Raw genomic sequence first — 18,124 nt, 5'->3', positions numbered from 1 at the left:
AGGGTGCTGATCTTGTATCGCAAGAAAGTCTTGGGTACAGATAGATAGATAGTTTTTTGGGTTGCCTACAACAGTGTCAAACATATTGTATCAATAATTGCAATCTAGCAACACTGACATACACAAACACACACTCACTGCCATTTTATTCTCATATAAAAGAGAAGGAAAAAAAAGCACTCAAATGTGTTTACAAGGTCTCTCAGATGGGGAAAAAAATCTCACCAATTCATAATTGAAAGCTGAAAGCAAACATCCACACCTTCCAAGGCCTCTTTCTGTCCTTCAGTAACTAACAGCAACTTCTTTGACTGCCGTCCTCCACTGCAGCCCCGAGCCCTCTTAAATAACACTGCCTTCAATTTGTGTAATTAATTTCTAGTGCTGGAAGGGCAGCGTGGAAGCACATAGGCCTAGAGTCCAGGAGATTTGGATTATATTGGTTTTCATTTTCATTAAGTATATGGAATTAATTGGCAGTTTCTGAGTCGTGTTGTATGTGTCATTATATTATCACACTAAGCTCACCTGAATTATTTAGTCGAAGAGTGATTGGAGAAGAATTAAAGTGCCTGTTTCGGAGGGAATATATGTGCTGTTACTAATGTGAAAATGAACCGAAATAACCAGCAGATTAGTGTGTAAAAATACCTAAAGGAGGTAAAAACAAAAATTTTCAACAGCACATCAATCACTAAACTGTTGATACTACAGTATGTGGACTATATATTATATTGGTGTAAATAGTTAAACCCATTTAGTTCATCTTTAATGAGGGTGTACAGTACACAGTAAAGGAACAATATGACCATTTCTTTTAGATCAGGTCTCAAAGATGTGTTACATTTGCACTGAATCCAGTGTTCAGTGCTTTTATCTTTGCTAGAATTTGCCTTGACTATCTCTTGTGTTATCACAGAGAGTGTGTTACAGTGTTTATTTCCATGAAGAAATTGAAAGCAGCGTAACCATCGTAATTTATTTCTTAAATGATAATTTATTAGCAAAGAGCCTTTCAGTAATTGCCAAATCTCCTGCTTGGCTTGTTGGTAGAACTGCCTACCTAGTGGAAGCACTGATGAGATGGACAAAAATGCAATTTGGCGAGATGGGATGTGGGGGTAGCATTTCTCAGATGCATGCACTGCGCTCGCCACGCAATTAATTTCTCATCTGAAGTGTCGGGTGTGTTTTTACTGAGGTGTGTTAGTGAGAGAAAAAATATTTATCTGGTCTTGGTGTTTTTTGAGTGCTTTCCTGTGTGTGTTTGTGTGTCTTTGAGAGCATGTCCCCGCATGATGCTTCTTGCCTGTTGTGTGTATGTGTGGCAACAGCTCTGTGTGTGGCTGTAACTCAAGTGCATGTGTGGCTTGAACTCTGCATGTGTGTGTGTATGTGTGTGTGTGTTTGTGTTTGTGAGATGGAATGGGATGCATGTTTACAGGGTTGCAGAGCAGGGCTGGGTGGTAGCCTGCAGAGACGATGGGATTGGAAAACGGAGTCTGTCTCTGCGTCCCACTGCTAAGCCAGCAGGAGACACGACGGCTATCTCCTCTCTCCCCCTTTCTCTTTCTATCTCACTTGCTCACTAACTCTGTTTCCTGCTCATTCCCTGTTTCTTTCTCACTTTTGTGTATATCCCTCACATCTTTTTCTACCTCTCTCATAATCTTTTCTCTGCTCTCTCCACTCCTCATGCCTGCTCTCCTGATGTTTTCTAGCCACATTTTTTATCTGTCTTGTTTTCTTTGTATCCATTTTTCCCCTGTTGCTTTTTGTTTTCTTGCTGTTACTTGGGTTCCATCACAGACAGAGTGTGTGTCAAATTGGACGTGGTATTGACATAGAAACCTGGAACTGAAATTGACAAATGTTAGAATTTACACACCCCCTGTACAGACATTATGTGTGGAATTCAGGGACAGTGTGTTTGTGAACAAAGGGAAAAAACAGCATTGATCAATGTGGTTGAGGGTTTTGGTGCTTCCCTTCTGCCTCTATACTTGTTTCCATTCATATGAGCTCTGGACACTGAGCTGAGGGAGCTGGCAGGGTCTGACTGATTTGGACATTTGCGTTCACATATACAGGTCATATGGGTAACGTCGATATAAATTCAGGGTTGCAATACAAGTGTGAAAGCCATATATGTAGTATATACAGTAAACAAGAGTACACTTTTCTTTCCCTCTTTTTCATCTTTCACTCTTATTTTTTCCCACAGTTTTTGGCTTGATTAATTGGAATTATTTCAAAATAAAATAAAAAATGGGAATATTTGAACAGAATTAATACATTAAACCACAATCAGACAGTGTATCAGCAAATCCCATGAAAAGACCAAAACCAACAGTGAATTGATCCTCCTAGCAAGTATTGTGTTTGTATCCAAAGCTTGGTAATCTTATTCCTCTGTGCCATAGAGCTCCAGTGCTCTCATTACATTGCACAGTAGTTTTCACATAGTTTGTCCTGCTGCTGTTGCTCTATATACAAGAGTTCCAAATTTGTATTCATCCACAGGTGAAAATAGTCCCAACAAATGAACTCCTGTTTGAGTAACATTTGCTAAAAACTACAGTGCCCAGCTGCTTAATATACATACATAAATGAACTGATGGCCTCTCCTCCCTCACATATCTCTCTCTCTCTGTGTTTAGGGTCGTAACTTGATCCCAGCGGCTCCAGGCAACAGTCGCCTGAACTACACGGTGCTGATTGGAGAAACTCCCTGCGTCCTCACCTTGTCTGAGAGCCAGCTGCTGTGTGAATGGCCCAACCTCACCGGACAACACAAAGTCACGGTCAGATCACCACTCTGTGTCCCCTGCCTCTTTATCTCTGTCTCTGTCAGTGACCTGTCATGACTTTGACTTTCCTTAAATGTTGCACTGTTCTATCCTGTTTTGTCCTGGCATGCACATGAGTTGATTGGAAAGAAAACTCAATTGATATTACAGGCTGAGACTTCTTTCTTAATATTATTTATTATCTTTCTTCATTAAATTACTGGGTCAGTTTTCAGTTTGCAGGATTTATTTAAAAAGTAATTTATAAAAGGACAAAAAAATGCCACCTGGTATATCCACACTGACCCAGTAACTCATGCTCATGAATATGAAAACATTTTAGCCCAACAATCTCAGGCCATAATGTCACTCTAACCTTGTTGGTGAGTTATGTGAATAACCCCTCATGTCTTTTCTAAACAGTTTCTTCTGACAGATCTAGGATATGCTCCATTGAGCTTTCACACCAAGACTGCTGTTAAATATGTAACACTTATTAACATGCTGATCTTCATTGGCCTTCTGCTAGCCTGTTGCTGAAAATAAGGCAGTGGAAGTTTAGTTCTGTCACAGGAACCAGAATCCTGATAAATGTATGACTATACGTTATACACTCTGCACCACTGCAGTGCAGTTAATGTTACTCCATTAAGTGTCTGAAATGTTGCTACTCCCTAGGAATTCATTCCCTTGTTTACATAATGTACTCAACATGACTACAGTGAACCTCTAGACATGTCTGCAGATGTAAAACCATGTTTCTTTATTTCCACTGAAGTGTATCCACACCAACAGCTGTGCAGGCGTCAGCACTTCTCTGCTGCAGGTGCTGCTGGTTTTGGATTTGAGAGGTTTTCACATCCCTCAGTGGCATCTCCATTTTTCATGTATTTTTTTTTTTAGCTTCCCTTTACTTAGATGGTGTAGACATTTAATAGTACACAGAGCAAAGTGTACCTAACCCTCAGTAAATCAGCAAGCCAATCCTCCACCCACACTCAACTTTAATCAAAATTACATGCGTTTCCCCTGCTCCATAGTCATCTCCTCTTGCCTCCACACTTAGCCAAGCATTACTCCCCAAACTTTTATCTCTTCCCACATGTTCTAGACTGTTGTAGAGCAAACTGCAACAAAGAACTGGTGACATTTGATTCATACCATCCACAATAAATGAAACAGCTTGCAAAGGGAAATAACATTAAAAAAAAAAAACACACACACACAGGGGAAGCAAACTTAAATGTCCAGTATGTCCCACATCACGACAGTCACGTGTCTTTGTTGACCCTGTGTCAATGTAATCACAGATCTGTAAATGATATCATAAAAGACACAACTGCACTTAAGCAGACCCGACTGACTACATACATATATCTGTAAAGCAAACTGAGGTAAGCCTCTACTGTATGTTTTCACTGACTGTTGCTTGATAAGTCATTTTCTATAGCATACCAGTGATTTGCATCTCAAGGATTTGTATCTCAACGTCATCTGATTTGTTTTAAAGCTCCCACATCCTTCATTTCTATATAAAATTCTGTGTACTTGCAACATCTTAACACAGGTCTCCAGAAAAGCAGCAGTTTTATCATATTAACTCCGGGGATCAATACATCAGTTGCACCTCGAGTACACCTTTTATCAGTTTAGTGCATCCATGGATGTTTTATAAGAACTCCTCTGACAGATCCCTGGGTGCGGTGTTTGCAATTGGCATCATTAAATCACACAACACTGTGCAACAGGCAAAGAAGAAAGCAGCAGCAACAACAAGAACTAATCTGTGAACAGGCCAAAAGACAGAAATGACTGAGACTTCAATTAATTATATTCATGGCAGTTAATAGAGGAAAATGCCCTCCACAAATCTTAAGATATTTTGTTGCTAACAATAATTAATTGATTATCAGAATTGTTGTTGATTTATTTTCTCTTGATTGACTAGTCAATTAATCAGATCTGTACTACTACTAATTATGCACTTGAACATGATACTGTTAAACTGAATTTCATAGTCTGTGCAGTGCCTATGCAATGGGGTGCAGGGTAGCAGGGCCTGCCACTGCAAAGACATTTTTTGAGCAGTTTGTAAACTAACAACAGCAGCAAACAGATAAATACTTTCCCCGTTTTTCATGTGCATGTTTAAATTGCCCCCCTGGCCTCCCCTCTCCTACAAGGGCTCAGTTTCTGAGTGATTCTGGAGCAGTGATAGCTTCACACTGTGTCAATTAATATAAAATATAGCGCTTCCTTTTGTGATAAACCTGATGCATTGCTAGTGCTAATGTGGCAAGTCACAAAAGGTTATATACCTACTTTACATGACAAATTAATGGTCTAATAGGATACCTGATCCTGCAAGCTCAAAACATTTTATTCATAAGACTAGAAAATGAACTAAAACTGAATGTGGGCAAACAGAGAACTAAATTACGTTTGCCATATTTAGAAAGATAAGGAAAAGTGTATGAGTATCCACTTTTGCTGCAGTTTATGTCCATGACAAGGCACCAGTCAACAGTGGAGCTCTGTCCTAGAGTTATGCGGAAACATAAAAGGTGGTATTAAGAATAGAATTGTTTCTCCAGGATGCCACTGATATGCAGACACTAAGCTCGTCTCTAAGCTTTAATCCAGTAACCTCGTTCACTGTATAAACCTCTCTGATGTGCAAATTTTGTCCAACTCTCAGCAAATCCAAGCTAAAGCATCATCGCATCATCACTAAGTTAAACTTCCTGTTTTCTGTGTGAAGTGTCACAAGCGGCAACTAGTTTTTTCCTGCCACCCACGGTGTGAATGCTGTCGATGTCACTTTCATTTCCAGTGTTTCGTTTTTCAAAACTACAATACAGCAGGAAATAGTGCAAGAAAAAGTCAAAGAACAAGCTTACAAGTGCGTCCTGCGGCAACCATTCAGCTTTACTTGTCCAGAGTGTTGAGCTGTCAACAGACTGCAGACTGAAATCCCTGATTCATTCTGACGGGAGCAGACTTTCAAAATCGCCACGCAGCTCCTGGAGCATCTGTATTGAGGAAGGTCAGACCTCAGCCTGGCGACGCAGCACTCACTCTGAATATATTTGGATGTTTGTCTGAATTTCCCGCCAGTACACCCACTCAACCCACCCCCACCTCCTGCCCCTTTTAAACTTATCACCAATGTCCTTTCACAGTCATTTCACTATATCTTTATGACATTTACTCCCCGCTAGCTACAGCCAATATACCTAGAAAGCCACTGACAGCGCATCCATGTAATTCAATATGATAGCTCTCAACGGATACAGCCAGCTCCAAGGTGGAACTCTCTTGAATTTTTTCTTTTTTTTACCCCCCCTTTTCTCTTTTTTTGAACGAAATGTCATGTTGAATATCGGAGCGATGCAATGTGTTGGCGGGGGTGGTGGAGTTAGTCCTTCGTCTGACAATAGCCGAAGAAAAAATAGAGCTGTCTGTTCTTATCTCTTCTGCTGTGTGTGTGTGTATGTGTGTTACCACATGCACTGTGTTTGTGGCAAGATTCTTGAGTGTACTCATGTGTGTTAATGCACACATCTTTGTCTTTGCGCGTGTTGTGCAGAGTGCTGCAGAGAAGGACACAGCTGTGGCACAATAATATTCCCCATGTAGAATGACCTACATACAGGGGACCCCAATGGGTGTCCAGACATACTGGGCTTGTGAGTGTGTGTTGTGTGCGCGTGTGTGGGTGTACAGTAAGAAGTGTCGAATGTTTATGTCAGTGTGTCTCTGTGTGTCCCCTCAGATGCTCAGCTGTGTGTTGGCAGCTGTGTGCCTCCCTTGAGTTTTCGAAGAAACTTGTTTGTTGTTTTGGCCTTCAGCTTTTTAAGTTCCTCCATCAGTCCTTCAGTCAGTCAAAAGAATAAAAATAGAAAAATGCCTAGAAAATGTGTCACCAGCTTAATATTTCTTATACAAATGCTGAATTCAATTAATTGTACCAGATATACCAGTGACCTCTGATTTGATAGTAAGTACTCATTTACAGTGTGAGAGGTAAGAAGGCAACCCCATATCTCATTCACATTTCACAAATCTAACATCATTTTATATCAGTACATTTTGGATTGAAGGCCCACTACACTGTAAATTAATAATAGAGGAGATACAGTTTTTCTATCAAAAAAACCTATGTATTTTTCCCATTTCCCAAAAACAAACAAACAGTTTTCATTAATATTTAAGTTGAGTGCCTTCTAGCATTTTGTTTCATGTGGAAATATATTAAACTACTATAGATAATGACAGTTGAAGTGCCATTTTATAACACCGTCAAATTTGTTCTTCCTACTTCGCAACAGACATTTCACCTCTCACAAGAAAAGCACAGATGTTACTAATAGCATTAATTGTCTGTTCTGTTTAATGGAGCTGTCATTAATGGGACACTCGTTCTGTTCAAGTGTCCCAGCAAGTCATGACAGTGTGACAGTGAGCACAGCATGTAATACCAGGACCCTGAAACTGAAGCAGCTAAATGGAGTTCAGCCATCATTCATCATCATTCATTGTTTGCACCTGTACTTTTCCTACTGTGACGTGTCAAAATGTCCTCTGTGAAAAGGTGTGAGAAGAAATCCTGTCACACTGTAAGATTTGATCAACAAATCTCATCCCACGCTGACAACAGAAGGCATATAGAATTTGCTGTGTTTTTTGTGTGAGCTACACAAAATGGTTTGATTATCTGTGTAACTTACTTGTGCCACCCAATGATTACATAGAAAGGATAATCAACATGAGTTTAGCTAAATCTTAAAATTGCAAAATTGACTGTAACTCTGTTCTGGTCTTGTGAGAAAAATATCTGGACCTTCAGCTGCTGAATGCTCCAGTATGTTTACCAGCTACTCACTACTTCTGTCTGCCTGCTGATTGATGTTGGGCAGGGAGCATACAGTGAATTTTTTATTTTTTAAATTTTCTTTTTGTCACCAAGACCAGCTGCCTGATGGTGATGAAAATGGTAATTAGAGTTGAGTGAGTGAATCCAAACATTAAAGTTATAGGATGTTAAACTAGAACAATGAGTGGGAAATGCCCTTTCAAGCCAAGGGGAACTGTAGAGGTAACAATTCTCTGTGGGTTCTTCACCAAAAGCTAGCTCTTGCACATTAGACAACCCATGTTAATGTTAAAAAAAAATGATTAGAGCAGCTTCATGGTTAAAATATGTGAAGTGATAAAAATCACTACTGTAAGCCTGTTTGAGTTTTTGACAGTTATATCCTTATAACACAAATGCAGTATTAAGCACTGCTAAGTAGAAGAAACTTGTAACCACATCAGCTTGTGCAAACATGGATGTCTTCAGACTGACTTGTAATCTTTTGAAATTATCAGTTCGACTGAGAAACTGTCTTTTCTTCCACTTAATTAATTCAAACTCATACTGTAATTGGCTGCCAGTTTTTGTACAAATTGATTTAGTTCAGTCCAGTTTAGTTCGTGTCCACACAGCTAGTTGGCTGCTTAATGCTATACAAGCCAGCTTAATTGTCTCTACCACTGCAAATTTAATTTGTAGGTATTGACTACATTGATATTGATATAACAGCTTGTCTGTTTTATTCTTTTAATCAGACTTTGATAATGTTAACATGAAAGTGCACTTACAAGAACTTCAAAGTGCATAATCATACCTCATTTGAATCGGTTATCAACCCCCCTGGTGGATAGCTTGATTTGATGGATTCCATTGCATTGTGTGTGTGTGTGTGTGTGTGTGTTTGTCTGTGTGCGTGTGTGTGTGTGTGTGTGTGTGTGTGTGTGTGTTTCTCTAAGTCACACTGCTCTTATGTAAATGTAGTTAGTCAGAAAGAAAAAAAAAACATTACATGTGTTTGGCTTCCCATAATTAGCAAGACTCCTTGGGGAGAGATTTAAATGCTGGTGATTACTTTGTTTGATTACTTATACTGAGAGTATGTGTACAGCATATATGTGTGTGTTGAATGTTTTGTGTGTGTGTATGCATGTGTGTATGACTAACTCTGTCTCACTGCACTGCAACTTTGTTCATTTACAGCATTCACCTTTTGAGCTGAATCTGTCTGTTGAGGTTAACAGTTATAAACGAGAACATTAACAACAAAATATCTGACTCTGAAAATCCAGATATTGATCCTAAGTTTCTTCAGACAATGCAGAGTGACATGAATCATTAAAAGGACTGAGAAAGTTAAGTTGTGAGATCTTCATTATGAAAGCCCTCTGAAGCTGCTCCCCTAAAGGCAAAAATCGAAAACCTTTCCTACCAGTAATGTTCACAGCCAAGGTGATGTAAGCCTCCTTGGTATAAGCCTGTCAGAGATCGGTCTGTTTAGTGTGAGTACAGAACAGATAAAAATTTAATGATCCTTGTGGTAAAAATTGGGCCAACCAAGTTCTCTTTCATCAGACCACCAACTTTTGATCTCTTCAGACCACCTCATCTATTTTCAAACCATCTGCTGCTAGGGAGGTGACCGGTGTCTGGTTTTTATGTCTCTCAGGATGGTGCTAGTTCAAATTCTCAGACTGGCTGAAGAAAATCTGATAGTGGAGAGTAAATAAGTAGTAATTTCCTTTCCCTTAATGACTGCAGTGGAACTCCTTTTGAGCAAAGCACTGAACCTTCAGCTCTGATGCAGCTGCTCAGCAGCTACCAGCAGGAGTCTGAGGTTGCACCTCTCTGGTGAATAACTATGTAACTCTATGAATAAAGAAAGGGTTGGAGGAACTTCTGTCTCTCTTGATCATTAATGATCAGTTGTGCTGTGTGCTCAGATCCGTGCTGGGGGGTTCGAGTACTCCCCCGGAACGCTTCACATCTACTCAGACAGCCTGCTGACGCTTCCCGCAATCATCGGCATCGGAGGGGGTGGTGGTCTGCTTCTGTTGGTCATCATTGCTGTGCTGATAGCCTACAAGAGGAAGTCGAGGGACGCTGACCGCACCCTGAAACGTCTTCAGCTCCAGATGGACAACTTGGAGTCAAGAGTGGCCCTGGAGTGTAAAGAAGGTAGGCACATGTTCCAGCCTAAGCCTCCACTGGATGGCTTGAAACCTTGAGGTGGTGAAATGGTGATATGAGATAAAGCTTCAGAGATAGTAGGTGGGGTTTGTTTTTTACACCTTTCTGACAGAGTGAGGCTAGCTGTTTCCACGTTTCCAGTCTTTATTTTCCCTCTTTATGCAGTCGAGGCAGATGGCCGCCCACCCTGAGTCCGGTTCTGCTCGAGGTTTCTGCCTCTTAAAAGGAAGTTTTCCTTGCCACTGTCGCCTAGTGCTTGCTCTTGGTGGATTTGTTGGTCTCTCTCTGTAAATACCTATTTTAAAGAGTATGGTCTAGACCTGCTCTATATGAAAAGTGCCTTGAGATGACTGTTGTTGTGATATGGCGCTATATAAATAAAATTGAATTGAATTGAAAAATTATGCTAGGCTAACTTTTAGATTTTCTGTATTTATCTGTATTAATGTATGTCAGACTGGGTCTATACTTTTTCAAGGTCACATCAAATAACGTTTTCAAATGAATAAACTAGACAGCAGTCCCAAATGTAATGAATGAGACTAGTGCCATATTGACTGAATATGAATGTGCAGGCTGAAGGATTTTTCTGTATACTAGGGGTATATTATAGCCCAAAAAATAATGTAGATTGCAGTTGGATGCTGCCGTCATCGCTGACAACAGGGTGTCTGCAGGCTATGTTTACTGAGGCAAATGCAAGACTGCGTCATAACTGAGTCATAGCACATAAAAAAAGCTGTTTTATACATACAAATACAGGGCTGATAGAAGATTATACATAACAGAAGGAACTCTTGGCCAGTTTGGTTGCAGTTATACTACCATCATTACAGAAATACAGTCAGGTAAACCAAGTGGTGCTGTATGTACAGAAGGACGTCTTCCACTCACAGGTATGGTTGGATGGACGCCATTTTCAGAGAAAGGCAGAGAGCATACAGAGTGATGTGTGTAGATAGCAAAAGAGAGGCTGGTTAAGGTCAAAGTAACAAGGAGATTGTTTGCAGAGAAATGAGAGATAAAATGAGTGAGAACAGAGAGACAGCCTGAGCTGAGAGGGAGTGAGGGGGGGCTTATGTGAGGTCGGAGTGTAGATGACTGATGTAAGGACAGCCCAGGTGTTTACACTCAATAGTGACACTGGCACGTACAGTTATGGTACAAGGTTATAATATAATTACACTACAGTCATGACATTGAGTCACAGCTCTATCAGCCACCAAGGATCAGTTGTCAAACAAAACCTGCAACAACCTTTGAGTGCATGTTTTCTGACCGAGGTGACATTTCCAGGGATGTGTTCTCACTTTGTTGTAGTTTAAGATGTTATTTGTATTTTTCCAGAAACACAACAAGAGAAGCTCTGCTCTTTTACTCAAAGAGAAGCCATACAGAGTTGATAGAAATAAAAGCGTTCAGTTTTCCAGGAAGTGAAGCATGGCCTTATTCCCACCTCCCCCTCCAAAGCACCCCGCCCTGCCTGCTGCACTCCCAGCTGGCCCATAGAGACGAGACAGTGCGTGTGGGCGGAGGAACAGATGAAGTGGGCGGTCGGCTGCGTGTGCGATAGTGAAAAGAAGTGTATGTGAGTGAGGTCAGCTTCGTTCTAGGAGTGTTCAGGGGGAAGAGACAGGGGACGTTTGGCTCAGTCATCCGTGAGAAGCAGACATCACACCATACACTATCATCCAAACAAGCACATCATCAGTCATGGATGATTAATTACATATCAGAAATGACAACTGGTAACTGGCAAGTGTCACATTTTAGTTCAGGAGAGGTAATACAGATGTTTTTGTGAAGCCATACGACCAAACAAAATCCAAATGGGCTTTCAAATAAATCCACGGGCAAAGCATTGTTTACACACCAATGTAAGCACACTCGGTGTTGTGGCATTTTTGCACATCACTTCCCAGACTTTGGGTAGATTGAAGACTTTTTTGTTTGTGTGTAATCAAATCAGAAACACATGAGGATTTTCCCAGGAAAGACCTTACGGACACAGTTTTTACAGCCGCATGAGAGACAACTCTCATCATCAAACCAAATTCATGTTACAGCAACAGGTGAGACATAGCAAGACAAAGCAGAACAGGATTTCCCAACTTCTTTTACCATTCCTGGTTTACCAGCAGTCAATTGAATGTGCGTCATTTCATTGGTCACAAGCATTATAGTGTGTGTTTGTGTGCTTGCTGTTCCATCACTTTTGCTCTGTCAGGTCATCTTATCGGTGACATCTCTGCAGATGACTCAAAAAAAAATCTTGGCAAGCGAAGAGGAATTTGGGGAAATTCAATGTACCCATATCTTTCAGTGATATTTAAGCAGAAGCATTTGAGTAATAAATAAAAGACTGATGGATTAATGGATAGAGGAGAAGATGAGACATAAGATGACAGGAGAAGCAGAGTAGATAATGGACTGGAGAAAATGAAAGCAATGTGTCTCCTTCACTATCTAACCCTCCCTCTTTCCTTTTCCGTTTTGCTCTTCCTCCTCGTCTTTACATCACTCTCCTCTATGCCTTTATCTCCCATTCTGCCTCCTCTGCTCTGCCTCTTGTTTTTTCTCCTCTTTTATCTCCACTTCTCCACTCTACTTTCCACTTCTTCACAGCTCTGACCTTTACTTCCTCCTCTTCCTCTTGGTCCTAATCACTTGTGTCCTCTGTCCCCTGGATTTCCTTCCCTCCTTGTTTCACCATCCACACTTCTCTACCTCCTGATATTTCTTTCTTCTCTTTTCCTCTTTTTTTTCCTTTTCTTTCCTTTATCGTCTTTGCTTCCTCCCCACTCCATCTCTCTTGTGGACCAAGCAGTCCAATAACAGCTGGGGGAAATTATGCATGAAAACTCATCCGTCGCTCTCTTAATAATTATCCACTCATGCAATTAATTGTCTTTCCTTTCCAGGAACTTTGTTTTCTGTTTCCTGGTTCTGCATTTCTCTCCCCAGGCTGGTTTTCCCTTTTTTTATTCCATTGTGTTTGGCTCTTTTTTGGACAAGCAAAGAAGAGGAAGAACTTCAGTCCCGTACAATTTTTCAGCCCAGTCTTTCAATGGAATGTGGATTTTTTTCTTTCTGTGTCATACCCACATTCGTTAAAAAAAAAAAAAAAATAGATAAATAAATTAGTCACAAAATTCTCAACTAAAAGTAAGTGAATTGCTGATTCTGGATCTGTTACTGAGCTTTAATGGCTGCCTTTTCCTGTATTCCCTTTATGCTTCTGTATTGACTGTGTAGGCTTCTTTCCTCATCATAGCTTTATTTTTCAGCCTTACTATGTAGTCCGTTCTTTAAGACCCAGACTACCTGAAATTATGCACTGTTTATTCTGTCTATCGGCATTGCTTTCCCTTCTTTGTGTCTGGCAGACTCTTCATCTGACCCATATATCCTGTTTACAGTGCTGTCGGCACACTGTCACACACTTTGAGCATAATCTTGTGTTGTGATCCTTATTTCCACTGTCCATCTTTGTAATCACTAGCATAATGGAGGAACATCAAGTAATTACTGAATTACCCTCCAACCTCTGCTTTTCATAATAGAATGAAATTGGGATCACCAGTGTTACAGATTGATAGCACTGAGCTACTAAAACTTGTCACTATATAATTCAGCCATGCTGGCAAGGTCATGCTTTTTAGCAGTTTGATAAATAAGGGCCCAGGTCCTTGTTGCACAAGGTGCTCACTAGCAAGTGAATAGAAACGGCTGGTGACAAGTTACATCAGAGAGGTGGCTCATTTCTGTCGACACCTTCCCTCAGTCATCACTGGAGTTAGCAGTGACAAGTTCTTAGAAAACTAATTAATCAACATTTGTGGAAAATTTAGGAGAGTAAGTTCACGCAATTTATTCAAACACTATTAACCCCTGTCTCATAACAATCTACAAACCAGGTTTCTGCTGTGGAACAGTTTATACTTAGACACACAAAGTTAAATAGAAAGTGGATGATGCAACACAGCTAATAAGTTACAGCTCCATTCCGTCAAAGATCAGGCTGTTTGCGGTTGGTCAATAGAACAAAGTTACGTGTCACCACAGTTAATCTCTAGGTAAAAGATTCTGATTCATTTAACCCCTGCTGATTTCATTTAAATTAATGTACACCACCAGAAAATTTTGTTTAAAATGTGTTAAACACTGTTTGATCCAAAATAAACTACAGTACAGTCAAGAGTCTGCTAGCAGAGCTTTTGGACAGGTTTACTAAGCCAATCATTCACCGTCCTTTATCCTGACATCAATTTCTCCATTTGCCTTTTTTTTTTCGTAGCTTTCGCTGAGCTTCAGACAGACATCCATGAACTGACTCAGGAGCTGGACGGGGCTGGGATTCCCTTCTTGGACTATCGGACTTATGCAATGAGGGTCTTGTTCCCTGGGATTGAGGACCATCCCGTGCTCAAGGAGATGGAGGTACGGGTCAGTACACCACCAACTGAACTTGAAACTGAAAAAAACTAACCATAAATTATCAACTGCAATACAATCAAATACCACGCTGCTGCACTAATAAACTAACATCAGAGGTGGATCATTCAGTATCTGCTTCTACTTTGTACAAGTAGTTCACCTCAGCAAGATGTTAGATTCAGCAAAGTATTTCTGAGAAGTACTTTGCAAGTTGGATTTAATGGCATAGAAATGTCCTCCTGGCTTTACTGCTTAATACCTTTGTAGCTATTATCCCATGACATGTTTCATCAAAGACAGGCCTCTCAACAAGTCTGAGATGTGAAGCAAGAAGAGCTCTGCACATGGTTCACCTTAAAGCAATCTCATAGCCTATATTTTACCTACTTTACCTTAATGTATTCAGCTTGTCTCAGCGAATGCGAATGACTTTTCAAGAGTCTTAGTAACATCATTAGTCTGATCTCATGGGACAGACGTTCATCATATCCTCATGATGAAGGGAAGTACAGTCCTAAAGTGAGGATTACTTGAAATTGTCTGAAAAAAAATGTTACATAAGAGATACATGATGATAAAAAGATGTAAAAAAAAGGGGGGGGGGGGAGTGTATAGCAAAGATGAAGCAAAAGATGAGGGCAAAGATAGCTAGAGGATTAGAGCAGAGAGAGAGAAATAAGATTCAGGGTTACTAGGATTGTTACTTGCATTATACATCACTGTTAATTTATTGATTAAGCCAGTACATGCAACTACCTTGCCAGCACAGCTGAATGGAGATAGTGCACCAGATTTATAAAGACGTCTTGCTGCTGAGGGAAGTAGAATTAATAGTATGTCAACAGAAACTACCCTCCTCCAAAGCTAAAAACCAGAGAGCCAATTTTGTAATCAACAGTATCATTAAGATGTAGAATCTGGTGCTGCTCCATTGACTTTGATTGGAGCACTGACTTTTTGGAGTCAAGGAATAATTTGTTTGACCTTTTACAGCTTCATTTAATCGTTCTAATCCAGAAAGTGGATTTGTATTCCTAGAAAAAAAAGCCCTCTGAGCTTTCATAGCTGCCATTTCTGCCTTTTTGATTCATTCTTAGTGATTTATCCACTGCTATTTTTGGCTAGAAGGAACAGTAGTGATTACTTAAACACAAAAGAATTATCCTTGGATACAGAAAAAAAGCCAATTATATTTTCAAGCATAGATTATAAAGCTATAACTTAAAACTATGTATAATAACAAAATATGAAAGAATACAGACTAGTTAAAGAGTTTCCCCTAGGAGGAATGTAGCAGTTAGGTAAATCTATTTAAGTCCTTATTTTCCTTCACTTTTATGTGCTTTACTGCTGTTATAGACTCACAGTAAGCTTTTTGACATAAGTCATCCCAGGGTAGGTGTTCAACAGTATTTTATGGAATATGAATCTAACATCTAACTTAACCCTTATTAGATTTAATTGTATGGATAAACTAATACTCAAGCATTAAGTTAAGTTCTGCTATCACCTTTTATTATTATGTGACACCAGAAACACTAGTTTTCACAGGTAGGCTAAATAATGTTCACAACCTATAGATACAACCTGAAAATAAAATGAGCAGCTTGAAATGTGAAATATTGAAAAAATGTATTGAAATAACAAGCGTAGCCTACATTTGACATCTCATTCTTCAAATTCAAAATGATTAAGCCAATAAGGTTAAAGCTTTGACATTATATGCATTGAAGTTTAACTAGGGAACTACTGCATTTTATGTGATGTGATCTGTCAGGCCATATCTCCCAAGAGATATGATTACCGCTCCATTGAGCTTTGAACTACAAAAACTTGAAAATTAGCCATTGAGCTTTTTTTCATCCACTTGTGATGCACAGTGTGGTGTCCTGCAGGTTTGAGCATCCTGTCAGCCTGAGAAGTCCTGAAATGTTTGTTTCATTTACTCAGATGTAGCATGTGTAACAGATCAAGATCTGTGCTAGAGACTTGACACTGTGGCCAAGATGTCACCTGATCGAAAATCCCCAAAGTGTTTGTGCACCTTTAATTTGAGGTACCAGGCAGTTATAGATGTAAAGGGATCTTATGTATTTTATAGTTATGTCTAGACTTCCTCCTTCTTCCCTTTGTATTTCCCGTAGGGGTTGCTGGTGTAATCCAATGGCCTGTGTAAACCAATGCTTCTGGCTTTATTGCTCTGTGTGACTGCTCTCTCCCCTAAGCTAGACAGCCACACTACACACCAGTTATGCTCTCTCACTCTCTCTCTCACACACACCCACATGCAGGACATGTTCCCACATACACAGTCTTGCAGATAGCTGGATCTGCCCTCCCTAACTCACTTTGAAATTCAGTGAAGACTCTGCCTGTGTAGTACTGTATGTACATGCATCTCCATCTGTCTCTTTTTCTCATCCTCCCTTGTTCTGACTCTCTCTCTCTCTCTCTCTCTCTTTTCACACACACACACATCACACTCAGTATCCACCCTGGGGGCCTGAGAATCTCATTTAGCACTTTAGAGAGAGGCCTAGACACTTAATAATGGCACATTGGAGGAGATAAAGAATAGATGTTACAGTGGTACAAAAGGATGACAATAGAAAGTGAGAGAGAGAGGGAGGTGGAAATGATGTGTGTTTGCATGTGTGTTATGTGCGACAGAAACACACAATGACAAAGAGGAGGAGAAATTAAAATGGAAGAAAGACCAGTGATGTGAAACAGTCAACAATAAGTGCGAGGGAGAGAATTAGAGCGGTGAGGAAGACAGAGCGAGTGAGCGACAGCGAGGCGTCTTCAGGGGGTTTAGTGTGTTGTTGATGAGTAGTGACAGGTGCCAGCCACTGGAACAAGCAGGGTGCACCTCTGTCACCAACCCTGACACACACACACAGCCCTGCTATGCCCCCGTGCTTGTTCCCTTCCTTCCTCTCCTCACCATCTCTTCCTTCTTCATCGGAAGATGAAGAAGGAAGAGATGGTCAGAAGAAAGGTCAAAAGATCTGAGCCATCAAACTAGAACATTTTCATACATTATTGCACTGCAAAGTCTAAAAGCAAACAGGGATCAAGATTAAAAGCCAAAGACAATGTATGAGTACACAGGGAGCCCAGATGGCCAAAATGCGTAGTCCTTGATCAAGACCAATGATTAAAATTCTTGTCTTACCAATTTCCAACTTGAGGATGCTTTGAGCCATCCACCCCCTGATGTCAAGAAGACAATTATGTCAAATTGTCTGCTAAAATCACTTGCAGCGGGAGAGAGAGTAGCCAATCAGTGTTACCTTGCTGTTTACAAGCCAATCTTAGATCATCATACAGTGAAGGAAAAAAAAAAGTCTGCTTGCAGATGTGCTCAGAATCTGTCTCCACTCAGAGTGAGTCATAGTTTCATTACATTATTCTTTATCCTGTATGTTATATTCATGGGTGTCCATGAAAAACTTTTTTCCACAGGTTTAATTACCTAGTTAAAATTCTTGAACATACACTCCCTCTTCCAGCATAAGAATATGTAAGTATTTCAGTTTATCTAGTTTCAGAAGATGTCTGCTACTGCTTCACTGTAAAGTGTGTGCACTGGAGGCTTCAGGTCTCCACATCACACTTGGGTTAAACTGCATATTGGACCGTGATTGGCTTCTAAATAAGTTGTGAGGTCACAAATTCATGTTCGTACAAGTTCATCTTAAACTGAGATTTAAGGTGATCACAGAGAAACTCTCCCTCTTCAGCAGATTATTGTAAAAACAACCTAGTGTCAACCTCTGCACATACATCATGCTGCACCGTGATGCTCAAACATGAAAACAAAGTAATAATAAGAAAAACACATTTTTGA

The 18,124-nt window shown here is 40.1% G+C and overlaps 1 protein-coding gene across 1 annotated transcript in view; it reads left to right on the top strand.

Moving 5' to 3' along the window:
• The window catches only part of LOC108882663 (plexin-A1-like), a 244,460-nt gene that overhangs the window by 199,051 nt on the left and 27,285 nt on the right, over positions 1 to 18,124 (top strand). Inside the window, 3 exon segments of the mRNA XM_018675321.2 lie at positions 2,661 to 2,804; positions 9,588 to 9,822; positions 14,132 to 14,274. Of these exon segments, the coding sequence (XP_018530837.1) occupies positions 2,661 to 2,804; positions 9,588 to 9,822; positions 14,132 to 14,274 (522 nt within the window).

Source organism: Lates calcarifer, linkage group LG6, assembly GCF_001640805.2.
Source record: "Lates calcarifer isolate ASB-BC8 linkage group LG6, TLL_Latcal_v3, whole genome shotgun sequence".
Lineage (NCBI taxonomy): Eukaryota > Metazoa > Chordata > Actinopteri > Centropomidae > Lates > Lates calcarifer.
The sequence above is the reverse complement of the archived record's forward strand: the minus strand, read 5'-3'. Positions and strand labels throughout refer to the sequence as shown.